The sequence below is a fragment of the Parasteatoda tepidariorum genome, chromosome 6 (genome assembly GCF_982258835.1).
Source record: "Parasteatoda tepidariorum strain Cologne lab strain chromosome 6, Ptep-v5.0, whole genome shotgun sequence".
NCBI lineage: Eukaryota > Metazoa > Arthropoda > Arachnida > Araneae > Theridiidae > Parasteatoda > Parasteatoda tepidariorum.
Window position 1 is genome coordinate 73,985,310 of NC_141760.1, and position 17,977 is coordinate 74,003,286.

The window sequence follows — 17,977 nt, forward strand, 5'->3', positions numbered from 1 at the left end:
AATTGGATTGAAAGCTTATGTAATTGTTTAAAGCAAAGCTTTGCTATTGAGTGGAGACATCTACTGATACTGGACATCATAGCACTTCATAAATTTTCAATAACATTTATCAGTGTAGCTTCTGTAAAGCATGGGATTTTTAGTAAATATTTTAATAAAGTGACAATATACTAAATGAAAATTGTTTTAACTTTCTGTGTTGACTGTGCTTCGGAACCACTGTATTTTTTTAAATGTGTTTTTCAACTATAAACTATTTTTTTAAAGGTTAATTTTATTTGTGTATAGATTATCATAAAAAATAATTTGTAATATTTTAAATTATTCTATCAATTACTGCATTTAATTTGTCGAGTATGTTTTAGCACTGAGTAAATATTTGAGGTATTTTTATGCACTTACAAAAATATACACACAGCTGGGCCTTTTCAAGTGTTGACTCTACAGATAATTATTCTCTTTTGATTATAATTTTGTTGAATATATGCCAATAATGTAATTTTTATATTATAAAGATTAATAACCAAATGATTTGCTAATAATCTGTTTAATTTTAGCCTATGCCTCTGATTGAACATAATGCTCCTGGCTTCTTCTATAAAGTATTCTGGAAACGAGATGACGAGACGGGATCACAATGGAAATATGAAGCCATTACTGACTGGCATGAAAATAAGCTTGTCGTTGACTATCAACCGACATTTAGAAGGTATCGTATCAAAGTGGAAGCACATAATCGTCGAGGACAAGCAAAAGTTTCGGCTCAAGAAATTGTTGGATACTCTGGAGAAGATGGTAAAATATGTTTTGTCTTGAATTGTATTAATATTGTACTAATAATCTAAATTGTACTTGTAATTGGTATTATTAAAAAATTAAAATTCTTTATTTGGAAAATCGCAAAAAATGTATAACGTTTATCATGAAGTTTTAGATTTATCAAATTCTACACATTCTACTGTATTTTTTTTTTAAAAATTTCTATAATTTAAGAAGATTCTTTGACAACTTATTCTTTTGAAGGGATTTCAGTGTTCCAAATGTATTTTAAATCACCAAAGAATTTTTCTTTTCAAATTTTTATTAACAGGATCTAATTTAGTAAAAATTCAGTTTCAAATTAAAAAAAAACTCTTGGTATTAAGTATTTTTAAATGTAGGAAAACTTCACTGAGTCAGAGTATCGAATTAGTTGTAAATTTTAATGTGTAAGAGAGCATTTTTTTTAAATGTGTTTTAAAAAAGTTTAAAAATGTTTTCCAGTTCCAAGAGAAGCTCCTTTAGGCTTTCGTCTTCTGCACATCAGAGATGCCAAGTCTGCTGTTTTTGTTTGGGATCCTGTGTCCCCAGACTCCCTTTATGGTCATTTCAGAGGATACAAGGTACATTTTACTTAAGCTTGTACATAATTTTAATTTTTTATTTAAAAAAATTTTTAATTATAATGTGCAAAAATATTTTTAGCCACATTTCTATTAATGCTTATAATGATAGTTTTACAAAATACTTCATAATGTATTCTAGTTTGCAATGTTGTATTTGAGTGTTTTCTACGACAAGCTGCTGACAGATCTAGCGAATTTTAAACAAGTCAAGCAACTTATACAGTTTTCCCTCTGTGTTTCTTTTCTTATCAAAGCAATGTGACAAAATTCTATTGTTAACTGTTTTCAGATTGTTTATTATTTTACAGTTGAGGCATTTTTTTTTAGTATGGCTAAGAAATAAGATTTTTTTTTAAATTCTTCAATATAAATGTTTCAAAATTGCACTTCTTTCTTTTTCTTTTGACTAATAAAGATTGTTAGTGCTCTTTTTATTTTTTAGTTTCTGTGATATGCTTATGATTACTGAAGCAACCTTTAAAGTTTTCGAAACATGACTGCATAACCAACTCATTAAGTTCTGTTGAAAGTACCTGCCTGGTTTATAAAACTAATACCAACTCTTATTCTATGAAGTTATCTTAAAATTAAATAAGCAGTTTATTTTCTGACCAATAAATTTGAATTAAGTTATCAATTTTATCATAGTTCACATAGAACTGCCATGTGAACAATAATCTACCTAGTAAAATTTTTTGTCCGCTGGTTTGTTAACATTTTGTCAGCCAGTTTTAGGAATGTATTGGAAAAGATGCAATTCATGTTTAAAGATTGAATTGAAAAAGATTCAATTCATGTTTAAAGATTGAATGGTTAAAAATTCAAAAATCTCAGACATAATAGTATTTTAGCATAATATAATAATAATATCACAACTGGATGACTTTCTTTTTTTTAAGTGTTAGACACTCATGTGCTAATCCCAGCATATCACTCAAGACTATCATGACTACAATCTTTATTATAATGCTTTGATTACAAAAAAGTTTCAATTCACACGTATAAATATTAATTGTTTCTCTAGGTTCTTAATATACTTATTTTCCCTTTAAAAAAATCCTTTTTTGTAAAAGTTACCCATGATTAAATGTATAATATTAGAAATTTCTTGACTTTTCAAAATAGACTTGTCAATTAAATACTAATTTAAATGTATCTCTCATGTGAATATTTAATGAGGTATTTTTTATTTAAACAAATTTAGATTCAGACTTGGACAACTGATGAATCAGAAGAACATCTACGTGAAGTTATTATTCCAAGAAATGTCACAGAAGCATTAGTCAGCATTTTCCGACCTTATTCTCGAAATGTGGTGCGAGTATGTGCCTTCAATGATGTTTACAATGGTCCCTCATCTGATACCATTGAATTTGCCACACCAGAAGGAAGTATGTATCCTGCATTAGTTACTGTTAGTTTTATTGTGGTGTTTCATTATCCTGTGTTAATTAATGTTAATTGTTATGATACTTAGCAATTCTGTTTTGAAAAACTTAAATTCTGTGTTTAGGCAGGCATTGAAATAAATACATACCTTTTAATTACTTTTTATTTATGTTTAAAAATTGTTTTCTGCTTTATTTGGTGCCTTTCTATAAGATGAATTTTACTCGACTGAGTGTTGCTATGGTTACAAAGATGAATAATTTTGTTTTGACATAGGTTAGCGTAGAAAACTTTGATGACTGAAAAACCTATTTCTTCAATATCTCCAAATTTGTAATGATGGATTTAATTTTGTTTCAGCAGCAAAAAGCTAAACAATCTCAGATTTTTAAGTTAAATAATGATAGCAGAACAATACTTCAATACAAATATGAACTTATTTTATAGATAATCCTACTTCTGAAACATAGTCGATAGTTGATTGTGACTTTTTTAAAAACATATTTGTAAACTTTGTGTTCATAGATCTAGAAAAACAAAAAAGTTACGTAAAAAAATTGTAAAAAAGTTAAATTGTAAAGCAATAAAATAATATATTGATAAAAAAAATTATAAATAATGAAGATATTAGATAAAAACATCCTTGGTTTAGTGAAAGCAGAGTTCATTTTGATCTAGAAATGAATAATAGTTTACATCTTTACTTTTTTTAAAGTCTTTGTGAAAAAAGTATTTTTCAAAACAGAGTTGAAAGCAATTATTTTTAATAATCAGAAATTATAGTAGAATCATTTATGCCAGCTGTAATTCAATAAGATTACCAGTGTTGCCACGGGTGACTAAAATGCAACTATTTTTGGCATGAGGTGACTATTTCAACTTTTTTTGCCTGAAAAGGCTAAAAACGCAACTATTTTTGGGAAAAGGAGACTATTAGGAGACTTTTCTGTTCTCCTAGCGATGTTTTTTTTAAGCATGACTTGGGTTGAAAAGCTGCGCGATAGTGTCTGAACACACTAAATTTTTTTTTTAAAAAAAATAAAAAATGTTTAAAATTTTGAATTGCAAATTAGAGTCTTCACTTTTTAATTTGTTCAATCTGCACAGATTCCATTGTAAGTCTGTTTCGTTTCTCGATTGCCTTTTCAATGGCTACGAAATTCAGCATGATTTTTTTTTTTAAACAATTTTTAAAACAATAGTACGATGTGTGAATTTCGAATTTGACTAATCACTTTTCACAATGTATATGTATGTATATATATATTTCCTAGACCAATTATTGATAAAAGGGAAAATAGTGTTAGAACATTAACTTTTATATCAAAATTATCATATTTGCCACAAACTTAACTAAATGGATCATGGTATATGACAATTAAGTCATTAACAAAATTTTAGTCATATTTTTGTTAAATTTGTGTTCTTATTTAGGCAACTATTTTCATAGTTATCGGCTACTATTTTCATGCTTCAGGCTACTAAAAGCAACTATTTTGTTAATTTTTTTCTGTGGCAACCCTGGATTACAAATAAAACTTGTGTGTTGAAAAATTATTGTTCTGAAAATAATTATTCTTTTCTGTTTATTATTTACTATTACTATAATTTTTTTTATTATTTACTATTGTTTTCCAATCTCTTCGTAAAATTCTTTCTTCAGGGAAGGAACGATTTTTTTCTTTTATTTTCATGCTCTTCTATAAAGAATGTAGAATTAGATAATCTTTTTATTTAGTAGGAAAACAGATTAATGCCCTCTAGAAATTTTGTTTATACAGGTAGATGCTACCTGGATAAATGGGGGGGGGGAAAGATGAACATTTGCTTTTAATTTCAAGAAACTGAAAAACATGAAATAATTGTGATTTTAGACTAGAAGAACATTCTTATTTGATAGTAAAATATGTGATTATGTGAATTAAACATAATAGAAGTTTTGTAGAATTGAATAAATGATTAAAATATTACTTTTTTGTATGATTCTTTCAAAGCTCCTGGGCCAGTGTCATATTTTGAAGCTGTGCCTTTAGGATCCAGTGCATTCTATTTGATTTGGAAGCGCCCTGTTGAACCTAATGGCAACCTTACTGGATACAGAATTTATTTCCGTGAAGGTAAAATATTATTTTGGTCCAATGAATCGATCTATTTATTTATAAATGTTCAATTTTTATGTATAATATTTCTTCCTTGCCAAGTGTTTTGTTTCTTATTTTTATTTAATTTTTTTTGAATTACTACATCAAAGTGTCTTTATAAAGAGATATTACTATTTTTAAACCAAATTTCATATTGAGCCTTGGTATTTACGTTGTGTTCGTAATTTTTTATTATTTTTTTTCAATGTGCATCATTTTGACTTAGTGATACTCTTTTTTATGCCTTTAATTACTAGTCTCTTTTTTTTTGAGTCTGCAATTCCTCCATAAGGTTCAGCTTTCAAAAATCTAAATACCACAAAAAAATTGAAATACCTTAATTCATTTGAAAATCTGGGTTTTTGATTTAACTCTATCCTGGTAGGTCTGCTGCCGACATTTCTATAAGGTTTTACTTAAACCTTAAGCCACACTAAAAAATAAATTTCAAAATTGTGCTTCTTTTTGCCACAAATATTTGTTTATTTATTTCTAAATTTAGTAACCAATTACTTAATAATTTGTAGTTGACGGAACTTCTTTGGGAACTATTGTTGAAAGACAACCAGCTATAAGTGACCCTAGAGAAACCAGAGCTAAATTAGCTGGTTTAAAACCTGATTCAAAATATAGATTGATTATTCATGGAACTACCAAAGTTGGACAGGGAGATCCATATTATATCGAAGTGAAAACTAATGCACAATCTACTATTGGTAAATATTACTTGAATCTATCTATTTTATATTAATTCTTCCATATAATAATTTGCTTGTGAGTAATGTCAAATGTAAATAAATATTTTTTTTTAAAAAAACTCATATTAGCCATAAAGCTCTTGACATTCAATATATTTTAAAATCAGTTTTGCAGTTTTTACATCCAACCCTCTATATTTGTAAAACTTATGTTATTAATCTTCAGTTCCAGATCCTCCTAACTTTGTATGGTCTCATGTGCCTGGAGAGCATGGAAAAGCTGGTATTTTGGTTACATGGGTGCCAGCTGTTGATGGTCAGCCTGGTAGTTATTTCTATGCGCAGTTTAGAAGAAAAGGTAAAATTTTATATTTCATTATCTATTCTATACAAGACAAGAGAGCCAATATCATAATTTAGACATGCAAGAAGTTATTTTTGACAACATCTCTTCGTATACGATAGTAATCATGAGAAAACTTGTAGAGAGATATTGCATTAATTCTAGAGAGATATTGCATTGGATAGACATGCCTTGTAGTTAATGGCTCATACCAAATCTTCATCGAACAGAAAATACCTGTTAAATGAGTAGTCAATCTCCAAAACTCATCCGAACAACCATTCGTTAAGCCGAATGCAGGTTAACCAGTATTATCATTGCGAAAGCATTCATATCTTATTACAGGCCTGTCGCTGAATAACTGTTAAATTCAAGCAGCAATTAGAATATGAACAAAAGACTGGTACCTTCATTATAAATATGAAATCTTTAAGGTTTGGTCTGTCTTAGTTGGTACATCTTTTAATCTGCTTAAATTCTTTTTCATTTCCCAAAAATGAAAAAAAAATTTACATGGGAATGGTAATGGGAATTCTTGAGGTAATTTCAAAACCTTTCTAGTTCATTTGTAAAAAAAGAAAAAATAATAATAATTTAAATACTCCCTTTAATATTCTATGCCTATATATAAAATTTTTAGCTCTTATTTTTACTACATGGAGTAGTACTTGTAACTACAATTAACTTGTAACTTTACTGTGACTGCAATTCTCAAATAATATTATAAGCACCTGGCTGATAATAAGATTTCAAAATGTAGAGAAAACATGGAAAAAATTACAGAATAATGAGAAAAAAAAGAAAATTACTTTTTAAAAAAACTTAATGATTTTCTTCATTTTTCTCTTTTCCTTTTTGTATTTATTTTATTTATTGTACTATATATATAAATGCATGCATTTCATGTAATTTTGCAATTCATGTAATATGATATTAATATAATTAGCAAATGCAATATTGTTTAAATAAATATCTTTTTAATAAATAATGTTTAATTATTTATTTATTTTTTTAGGGGAAGGTCATTGGGACGAAACAGCTAGAGAAGAGAATGATGATTCTGTGCTTGTCAAAGGTTTAGATTTTGGAACTTTATATGAAATGCGTGTTGTAGCTGTTGATGGGACATTTGAAACACCTAGTGCAATAGAAGAAATCGATACTGGTGGATTAGGTGAAATATTTAATATTGATTTGTTATAAAATGAGTTATGTAGTCAATAATTAATCAAAATTTAATCAATGGTTTCAACTTAAGCTTTTATTTAACATGCTTAAATATTTTTATTTTAAAAAAAATGTCAACGAAAAAGCATTGCATTAGCCACTTGTCAATTGATAGAAAATTTTATTAGTTATTAAAATGAAACCTAATGCTTGTCTCAAGGATTGTAACAATGCAAACACTATATGAAGAAAAACCATTTACAAATGGAGAGAATATGTGGTGCACTTAAATTGAAAAAATTATTATTTATGTAGAGAAATATTTAAAGCTCTATGTGATGTTAAAAATTTTGCTGCTAATATTATAATTTTGTATTCACTTAAGAATTACTACTCTGAAATTCAGTACTTTAGTAATGTTTTGCGGGCCATTATAATTTAAATCTGGTTTCCAACTATTTTTTTTTTCTATTTGAGTAACAAAAATGTTTTAATTTTCGATGATAATAGAACTTTAATGTTATTTCTAAGCATTTAACATTAACTAAAACATTTTAAGTTAGTGTAAGTATTTAAATTCCACAAAATATGAAATAAATCATGATAGGCTAATCACTATATAGAGAAATTTTTGCTATGAACAGAAACTATTTCATTTGGTTTATGAATTTTAGTGTCTAAAAGTTTTGAAAACAGCCAAGTTTTATTTATGCAAAAGTTTCATGTCAGCAATAAAAAATTAAACCCGTCTAAAGTCTGTATAATGTGATTTTTTCCTCCAAAAAACACTACGGTGAGTAAAATCCTTATATAGATTTTTAACTTCAAACATCAAAACTTTTTTACTGGAAAAATAATTTTATTCGTATTCCTTTAAAAAAACCTGTGTAAAATCATAATTTTTAACTGTTCCTCTGATGCAGAATCAGCCAAATCATATTTTTTCATAATGTATAAATCATATTGGTCTGAATTGCAGTATCCTTTATTAAGGACTATTGCAGTCCAAATATTGAAAATTTAATTATTTTCACTTTAAAGATTAGTTCTTTTAGTTTAAATTAATCATATCATTTAATTAAAAATTTCATTTCTCTGATTTTAAAATTTTTTACAATGATTTTGATATTACCAATTATGTTATAAAAAGCTGTAATATTGCCTTGTGATTAGACATACAGTATCTTTTGAAATAATAATATGTCGATTATTTATCAGACAACTAAAATTTATAACACCTATTGTCTTTCTGGAAGCAATAAACTTAATTTAGAAATTTTTACATTCTTTAAAGTTTTATAAGTAGTAAAATAAAATACCATATGATTATTTATCAGATTTTCAATTCAAGATCATCTAATACAAACTGCCTCTTTTTGAAATATTAGAAAAAACTGTTCCTAAACCATTTTAAAGTATTGTTTACAAGGATAACAAATTTTTTTCAACCCAAATAAAAGAAATGGAAGAAAATCTTTTTTGAAAAAGAAATATATATTGTTAAAGCAATTTTTTAAAGTTTATTATTGTATTAATTTTATTAACTTCCGAAGCTGTTTTATAAGTCTACAAGTAAAAACTAAAAAATGACAATCGGGAAAAAAATTAAATTTAATGAATTTCTTAAGTAGTTCAAACAACGGTAGTTCTGTAGAAGATATATTCAATCGTAGTTCTTCTATAGAAGATATATTCATTCATAGTTCTTCTATATTCAACTGTAGTTCTTCTTTAAAAAGAGTATAGTAGAACTGAATTTTGTAATCCTGAAACAATTGTTAAACATATAAATTACAAATTTGTTGAATATTAAAGTGCATATTGATTGCAATTTCAAATGGCATTCTAATTTTTATAATCAATACCAACTCTTTGATATTATGTTATATAGATTTTTAAATTCTATATAAAACTAAAATAAATAATATATGTATTAAAGTAGGTATGAAATACTTGTAACTTTCTGGTACTATATTAGACTTTTAAACTTTAGACTTTTAACTTTTTTAAATTTTAATCTATTACAATTTGTATTGATAGTTTTTAGTAATGCACTGTGTAATGTGGGATCTTAAGAGCTTGTTACTTTAATGAACTATAACTTTTGTCATTCTTAAGTACAGAGTAAATTATTGTTGAATTTGGGTTTCTTTTAATTTTCCTTCCGAAAATTTCATGTGGAATTCAAGATTTTACTTTTTTATTGGAATCACAGCAGAGATGAATATTTTCATGCTAATCCTGTTTTCTAAGAGCAACTTTTTGAGTGAAATTTGCATTTTAATATTCATAAATTAGTATTTAATTGGTAATACTGATCATGAGTTAGCGTTATTAGTTACGCTTAAAATTAAATTTAAAAAGTAATTATTTTTTATTTTTGCGTATTATGAATGCTTACTTGCTGTGAACTTGCTACTACTTTTTAATATGTGGTGGTAACAGTACATGTTAATAGATTTAAGCATTATTTTGTTTTAAAAAACAAATTATTGTGTTTAGTTATGGCGGCACCTGAAGGTCCTGAAAATATTGCTACAGCAGCTTGGTTCATTGGAATGCTGTGTGCCATAGCACTACTGCTTCTGCTTTTGATACTTGTGTGCTTAGTGAAGAGAAATCGAGGTGGAAAATACTCTGTTCATGAGAAAGAAGCAGCTCAGGGACGAGATGTAGACTACACAGATGACGGAGGGTTTAGTGAATACAGTAAACCGTATGTGGCTAAATTTCTTTCTTTAAAATATATTTTTAATTGTTTTCTGTAAATAATGACCCAATATATAACACTTCATAATTTCACTTCGTTATTTAGAAAACAGTTTTGCTTTTGTGGTTTTGAAAGCACTTACTCTGTCATTCTATATCTTGCTATGTATATATTATTACTCTGTATTTTTCGTCTTTTGTTTCAGAAAAGAGGTTTTTAATTTAACAAAGTACATGGAAATTTTAATATTTGTAATATATATTAGTGCTGTATATCTTTTTACCATTTCACAAAAAAAATATTATTTAGTTACTCTTTTTTCGTAAATGTTTTGATACAGTAGAATCTGAATTAATTGGAATCAGATTACTATTCCTCTTCAATCGCACAATAGCTGTGAGTGAGCTCTGGCTTTCTCCAGAAATCTTTACCAGGCATCTCTCAGTTTTTGGTTTTCGTCCAATTTTCAGAATATCCATGTCTTTTTCTAGACTGTCAATCTATCTAAGGCAAGGTTTGCCTATTTTTCTAGTTATTCTTGGCTAGATATAGTTTTTGGTAGTTTGGATCTTTCTGCATTCTAACCAGGTTTTCCTCCTATTTTATCCTTTGAATTTTCAACTATTTCACAACTTCGGGGTCTTTAAGAATTATATATAGATCCAATTTTGTTCGCCCTCGCCATAAACACCCACCTAAGTACCATAATAAATACTTTGGATTTTTCTCTCAAATCATATTATCCACGTTATGAGTTATCCAAGACAGTCTAAGTACGAGCTTTTTGATTAGTTTAATATAAATTTTGTTCTGTGGTACAAGAACTTGTCAAACTTCTTTATAAAGATGTTTTTTATCTGGAATAAAATTTGTAGTCAAACTTTTTGAAAGGCATATGAAAAAAACTGACATCTGTCATTTCATTTTTCTTTAAACAGTAATGTATCAAATAGAAATTAGTATTGTTTAAAGATGATGGTCTTTAAGAGAGGTTTTTATTTATGTTTTTCTTAGCATTACTATCAATGTAACTGAGTTTCTAATTTTTTTTTAGAGTTGAAACACATGCTGGACCAAGGGGCAGTCGTGTATCCCTCACTAGCAGTTACAAGGGTCAAGAAAGTGACACAGACAGCATGGCTGACTATGGTGAAGGTGAAATGGGTAAATTTAAAGAGGATGGATCATTCATCGGACAATACGATAAGAGAAATGATGGTCAGGCAACTTCTCCATCAGCTCTTGCTACTTTTGTATAAAAATAATAGAGTATATTGTAGCTATAAATCTATACATATATATATAAAACATAAATTGTTTCGAAGCAGCTTAAAAAGATTTCTACAATCATCCTTCTGCCTAAATGGGAATTAATGTTTAGTGAGGCAATAACTATTTTAGTATGGAGATGCTCTTATTTTTCCGAAGTCTCTTACATTTTATAGAGATTGTTGTGACTTGTCTTCAGTGTCTTATTTTAATTACTGCCATGGATACTGTGCACAGAAAACATGTGTGAGTGATTGACTTTTATATTTTTAAAAAAAGCATGACAGAATGCAAAAAAAAATCACATTATATGAATTAAAATTATGTTTAATGTTTTCTTTTAAATCAAAAATATGTTATTCCTTTTTCATACTTTTTAATGTTTTACCTCATATTTCTATTTTATTTGCATATTTTTTAGTTATCTTTTTTTTTTTTGTCAGAGTGAAACTGTTTTCATTTTTGTCTTTTCACTTTTGTTGGATTTGAAAGATTGTAGGTGTCCGTGATATTTTTCCGTCTATTTTAAACATTTCTTTTGTTATGTTTATCTCAAACCTTGTTGTTAGTATCTTTTTGTTCTAAGAAACATCAGCTGGAATGATTAGCATTTTAGAATCATGCATGCATATCTCATAAATGTTTTCATAATTGATATATTAAAAAGCAAAACAAACATTTAAAAGTGTTTTTTCCACAGCAAAACTTGCTAACTACATTTGAAAATAATTTTATTTAATATTCTGCAGTGCAGCAATCAGATAGCACATTTAAGTTTCCCTTATTCAATTGATATTTTAGAGTATGTATAATTTAAAGTTAAAGAATTGCTACTAAAATTATTGATTTGAGCCAATCGTTACAATATATTCAGGCATCACAAACTGAGGAAAGTATTGTTTCAGAACTTGACAGGTTTCAGGAACATTATCAGAAAATTGCAAAACATTTCATAAAATAAAAATAATAATTTTTAAAAATGTGTAAACAATCGAATATTTTATTATTTATTTCACGTATTGCACCAGAAAATATTATTAGACTATAAAACTGTTATTACCTGTTTTAGAAACTTTTACTTTAATTTAGAAAACCTAATAATATTGTTAGCTCAATGTAACTCGTTAGAATTTAATTATATTCATCTAGCATACTAAAAGATTGCAATCTATTACTTTACAATTTTGTTAAAATAATGTGTATGTTAAGAATTTGGAAAATTTTACTTGCATTTATTTCAACTTGCATTTGTTTATTCTTTAGTTCAGAATCTTTTCTCACTCTTTTTTTTTTTTTTTTTTTTTTTTTTTTTTTTTCTGCAATAATTTATTCTTAACAAATTATCAGTGTACAAAACACTTTAAATGAGAGATTAAAAGCATGTATAAAGCTATTGGTGTGATTAATTGTTGTTGTAACTACCTGTTTATTTAACATTTTCTGTATTTAAATGTTATGTTCTGAAAAGTCAAACTTTTCATAATAATAACTTTCTTTTAAACTTACATGTTTAAATTATCCCTGCAGTTAAATTAAATATAATGAACACATTTACTGCTTTTAAACAAATTCCAAAAACATTTATTATAAATGACATATTTTTCTTTACTTTTGTGAATAAAAAATATGAGAAGTTCTATTATTCAAGTTAATATTCTATGAAAAAGGTAGATGTTTCATTTTTTACTTATGCCAAAGTTTCCTCTTTATTATCATGTAAATAAACTGTTCATTTTTGTCTTCTGAGAATACTTATATTGCCCAACTGTCTGTGTATAATGTGATGATATCTAAAAAGACTGATCATTCTATGCTGTGGTGATTGTGTTAAACTTCATTGTAAAATGGTGTTGAGTTATAACATTTTTATTTTTGTATTATGAAATTGTTAGATATATGGCAGATTTCTATTAGTGGCCTAGTGTATTTTTGTAAAGTGAACTAATAATATTTCTAGATATGTATTGGGAAAATTAATTTGAATGTATATAATTTGCATTCAATTTTAATAAGTATAAATGTGTGATATTATGAAAAAACAATATTCTTTTTCTAAGCTTGAAAAATAGTTGAATCTTAAATATATCTATTTTCTGTATGCAGCTATTTTGTAATAGGCTTACTAAGTAGAATGCATTCTTTTTCAATACATGTGTTTATTGCTGTCCATTATACACTTATTAGTTTATTGTTATTTAAGCTTTATGGTTTTGTGTCATCATCCTATAAATAATTCAACTTTTTATAAATTTAAAGCCATATATGTGTCTTTAAATGCACACCTAGCCAGTGTAGCACATTATAATTTAAATTGATACCATAATGTAAATAAGATTAATTCCAATTATTACTTTCTACCATTTTTACCTTAACATTACCTGTTCAATTGTTTTATAAAATTATTTCAAAATTCGCCATGGAAATATGTAATAATCTCTACATATGTGGTCATAACCTAATTTATAGCTTTAAAATCTGCACAATTTGCAACCTAAAACAAGTTGCTAAGTACATTGTGAACATACTCACAGATATAACCAATGAGAAGATTTTCTTACACTTCTTTAAGTTGTGCATGGAAATTATGGGATTTGCACAATTCCCCTGTCAATCTCAAGACCTTTCAACTATAGGGGTGAAAAATGTGTTTGTAGAATATTTTTATATTTAAATTGTTAATCTTATTTATAATTTACGTGCAGCTAGGACGTCTTTAGTTTTGATAGCAGCTATTGTTTTTTCAAAAGCAATTTTTTTTCATCTCTTCAATAAAGTAGAATTACTGCATTTTATTTCAAATCCATTTTTTTTATATGAAATGCCCCTTAAACTGTAGTTGTGTAATATTTTAAGGTTTATTTTGAAAAGTTGGCAGCTGATTATTTTCTTTTTTTTAACGTTAGAATAGGAATTTTAAAGTAAGATCTTAACTGACTTGAGCCTTAATTATATATAATTTCAATTTTTTTGAACAGTTGTAAAAAGTAGAATATAACTTTGAAATTTACAATTGTCATTAGTTAATCAAAAAATTTATGTCATTTATTTACTCAATTTATTATTAAAAACATATTTTAAAGAATTTGACTGGACTTTTATTAATGAAATATATAGTTATTGTAAATTGTAAAATTACTTTAAGTAACATCTTGCATTCTATATTCTAGCCATAATTTGAAAGTAACTACAAAATATCTAATTTATTCAGTATTTTTATTTTCTATTCATTACTGAGTTTTTTTATCATTACTTATAATTTATTATTTATTAATTAAAATTTCTAATATTTATTAATCTGATATTTTTCTCGAGCATTTTATGTATTAATATTTTTGAAATAATTTTTAATAATACATTGCAAAATTTCAGATAAAGGTAATTTATTTTATGTTAATCTTACAATCACGATATTATCTGATGATTTGCTAGTTTTGTAAACTTCACTCTTTATTATTTTTATTCTATCTAATTTATATTTATACAATTCAAAGTATATATATTCTAAATGTTTATCTGTCTGATTTTTTTATTTTAATTTCTTAAATTTTTACACTGTTAACAATTTTGTAAAAATTTATTCTATTCAATAAGCAAATAAACTTTTTATTTTGCATGTAAAGAAAATCAACATTAGTTATTAAGTAGCTAGTTCAACAATACTTAGCTTTTATAGATTTTATCAATATTTTTATTTTTAATTCCAACATAAAATATTTTTAATTATTGAAACTTTAAAATCAATTTTTAAGAACACTTCACTGTGCTCAAACCTCTAAAACTTTTGTAAATAACTTGCTATGAATCTCTTGTCTTGGATTTGCTGTTATTTTTGACATAAATATATATTTATATACTTTTTTAATTTTCAACTCCATAAAATAACACTTTATTGTAACTACAATTCAATACTACAGATGGTAAACAACCGGTTAATAATGTGATTTCTCTCTAACTATTGAATTGTAAGATAATTTGATTAGAAAATATTTATCTTACTGTAAATTTTAAGATTTCGTATATTTTTTATTATCTTCTATATTTTTTATCAACAAAAATTATATATTGTAAAAATTGATAAAAATTTGTATATATTGCACAATTGTTGGGTCATGAAAAATTGAAGATTTGCTAATAAGGTCAAATTCTTGTAGAAATGGTTGTAAATTTGTATAGTTAGTGAGTTAGTGTCACTAGATACATAATACTAAATGATAATGATTTAGTACAGGGGTTCTTAACATGTAAGTCACAATCAGACGTAACTTTATACACCTTTTTCATTGGACTACCATATTGTTTAAATTTATGGATTCAAAAACAATATCTGTTTGTGTGCTGATATCTTTTTTATATTTGTAATATACATGCAATGTAAACATCTTTAAAGAAAGATTACGTATAATCTTTCGTATTATTATTGCATGTAAATAATTACATATTTGCATGTAATAATAATACAAAAGAGTTTTTAATAAAATAAAATTAGATAAGGTTATTTATATTAAAAAAATGCCAATATAAATATTTTTTTTCTAAGAATCCTCATGAAGCAGAGTTCATAATAAATAAATAGTGTCTATAATGAACTGAAGGCCAAATACTTGAAAAATTAATTCTAAATTTAGAGGATATCTTATTTTTCTATGTATAATTACATTTAAAAAAAACTCATACATTGTTTAAAAAATACTTCTTGCTACTGAGATAGTTGTCTTTATTCCAGCAAACATTTATTGCATTCTATGGTTTCCTATACAAAAATACTACCTCATTTCATTTAATTCCATCTTATGATGACCTTGCACAGATAGTGGTTTGTTAACAATGTTACCACATTCATAGACATCCATTCTGATGGTCAGGATGACTTTTTCATGCATTTCCAAATAGAGCATTTACAAAAATATGTTTTCATAAATTGTATTGTTATTACTTAAAGGGTTATAAACAGGGATCTACATAACTGCCAACTTGGATGATTTCCCCCTGTGGTAGTAAAATAGATTTTGAATTGCAATTTAAGGCAGAAACATTCGCTGTATTTTGAAAAAGCTTCTGGGTACCACCTCGACTCAGTTGCATATTAATATATGTGTTTAATTTTTTTAAAAATAGTGGCGGTCAAAAAGATAATAAATTAAGTTTATAAATGCAAGGAATATATAGTAAGCATACATTTTACTACCACTTTTAATGTAGAAATAAATTTTTTCGCCAAATGCGTAAAAGTTGGCAGGTATGGATCTACAAACCCTACCCTGGTTGCTAGGGTGCCTAAAACATCATAGCTGGGGCCCGAAATTTAAGTAAGCTTTAACATGATTTTTCTTATATTTTTTCAGCATAACCAAACTGCTCAGGATTTTCTTCAAAAATTAAAAAGGCATAGTATATTATGCAGGTATGTAATGTGATATTGCAATTCATAAATTGTGTTCACAAAAAATTTTTGTACTGTGGTTTTGATTCCTTTATTTATTTTTAGATAATACTAAATTAAAAATAATAGTTGTCTTCATGTAATTTCAAAATGATAAAAAAAATTTATTTTACATTCAATTCTATTTCCTACTGCCATGCGAAAATTGATCATGACTTAAAAATTTTAACCTTTGTAAACCCCTGGTTGTAACTGCAACATATTATTGCTGACAATCATGTTGCAAAGGCAAAACTCATCATATATTTCTTGTAAAAAAATTCAAAAGCACAACAGAGATCAGTTACAGATGTGAGCCATACACATTCAGTTTCATTTTAAAGGTTTTGGTGTTTTTGGCATCAAATGGTTAATAAAAACTGGATCATGAAAAACTGGAAGTTGAGCCTGTATTTCAGTTGTGATTTAAAAAGAAGTTAAGAACCCCTATTGTAGTACAGAATATATGAGCTGACAGTATTGAATAAGATAAAAATTAGTTTATTTAGTACCAGGAGAAAAATTAGATTAGATTGTTGTTAGTGCATGCTTACAAAATTATTAGACATTTTTTTTATTTTTCAGACAAATTTTTTTAATTATATCTTTTTCAACAAAAAAAAAAATTACATTAATCAAAACTAATCATATATGTATGTATATATTATTGATTCTATTGAGCAGTTTTTGAACTACCATAAATTATATCCGCTATTTCAGCAGAACAAAATTTATTATTTACGTTTTTTTCATTGCTCGAAAATTGTTTATTGGTTGCTATTTTGAACTTTTAAATTAAGGTATATCTCTGTTATATTACTTGATCATTTTATTGGATTATTGAAATTATTATTTTTGTATAATAAGTTCAAAAAAGTAGTTTCTTATATGTTCCTTTTTTATGTATGAAGTATATTTATACATTTGGTTACTGTTTTTATTATTAATTTGTTTGATATTAATTTTATGTGCAAAATGATGATATACTCTTGGTGATTTTAAAAATTCTCTGGTATATATTTATACATTCCTTGTTTTCCAGAAAAAAAATTGAATAATATTTTTTTACAGTATTACAATTGTTAAATATTGCTCACTGTGGTTTTATTATTTTAAATACCTGATATAAAAGTAACATTCCTAAAATAATATGTTATGCTGCCTTAAGAAATGTGCTCTTAGCTTCTTGGGTGGCAAGAAAGCTTTTTATTCATTTTTTGTAATAAACTTGTCTATCATGGTATGTTTTTTTATTTCCTTGTTTATACATATCTTTTATCTAGCTAGCCATTATCCTTTTTTCATAGACTACATAAGATTGCATACGAAATAAAATAAAAACTCTAAAGATTAAACAGCATTTTTATTATTTTTTTTAAATAACTGAAATTTAACAAAATTAGTATCTTAATAACTAGTAATTATCTTAAATAACAGAATAGTTTTAATAACTTAA

The 17,977-nt window shown here is 26.2% G+C and overlaps 1 protein-coding gene across 1 annotated transcript in view; it reads left to right on the forward strand.

Moving 5' to 3' along the window:
* LOC107455154 (neuroglian) overlaps positions 1-12,267 on the forward strand; it is a 40,148-nt gene extending 27,881 nt beyond the window's left edge. The window contains exons 15-23 of the mRNA XM_087166034.1: positions 558-795; positions 1,264-1,382; positions 2,590-2,776; positions 4,769-4,891; positions 5,443-5,631; positions 5,840-5,971; positions 6,972-7,130; positions 9,626-9,839; positions 10,888-12,267. Coding sequence (XP_087022160.1) covers positions 558-795; positions 1,264-1,382; positions 2,590-2,776; positions 4,769-4,891; positions 5,443-5,631; positions 5,840-5,971; positions 6,972-7,130; positions 9,626-9,839; positions 10,888-11,092 — 1,566 coding nt within the window. The 3' untranslated portion in view covers positions 11,093-12,267. The remainder of the gene's footprint in view (positions 1-557; positions 796-1,263; positions 1,383-2,589; positions 2,777-4,768; positions 4,892-5,442; positions 5,632-5,839; positions 5,972-6,971; positions 7,131-9,625; positions 9,840-10,887) is intronic.
* The last annotated feature ends 5,710 nt before the right edge of the window (positions 12,268-17,977 follow it).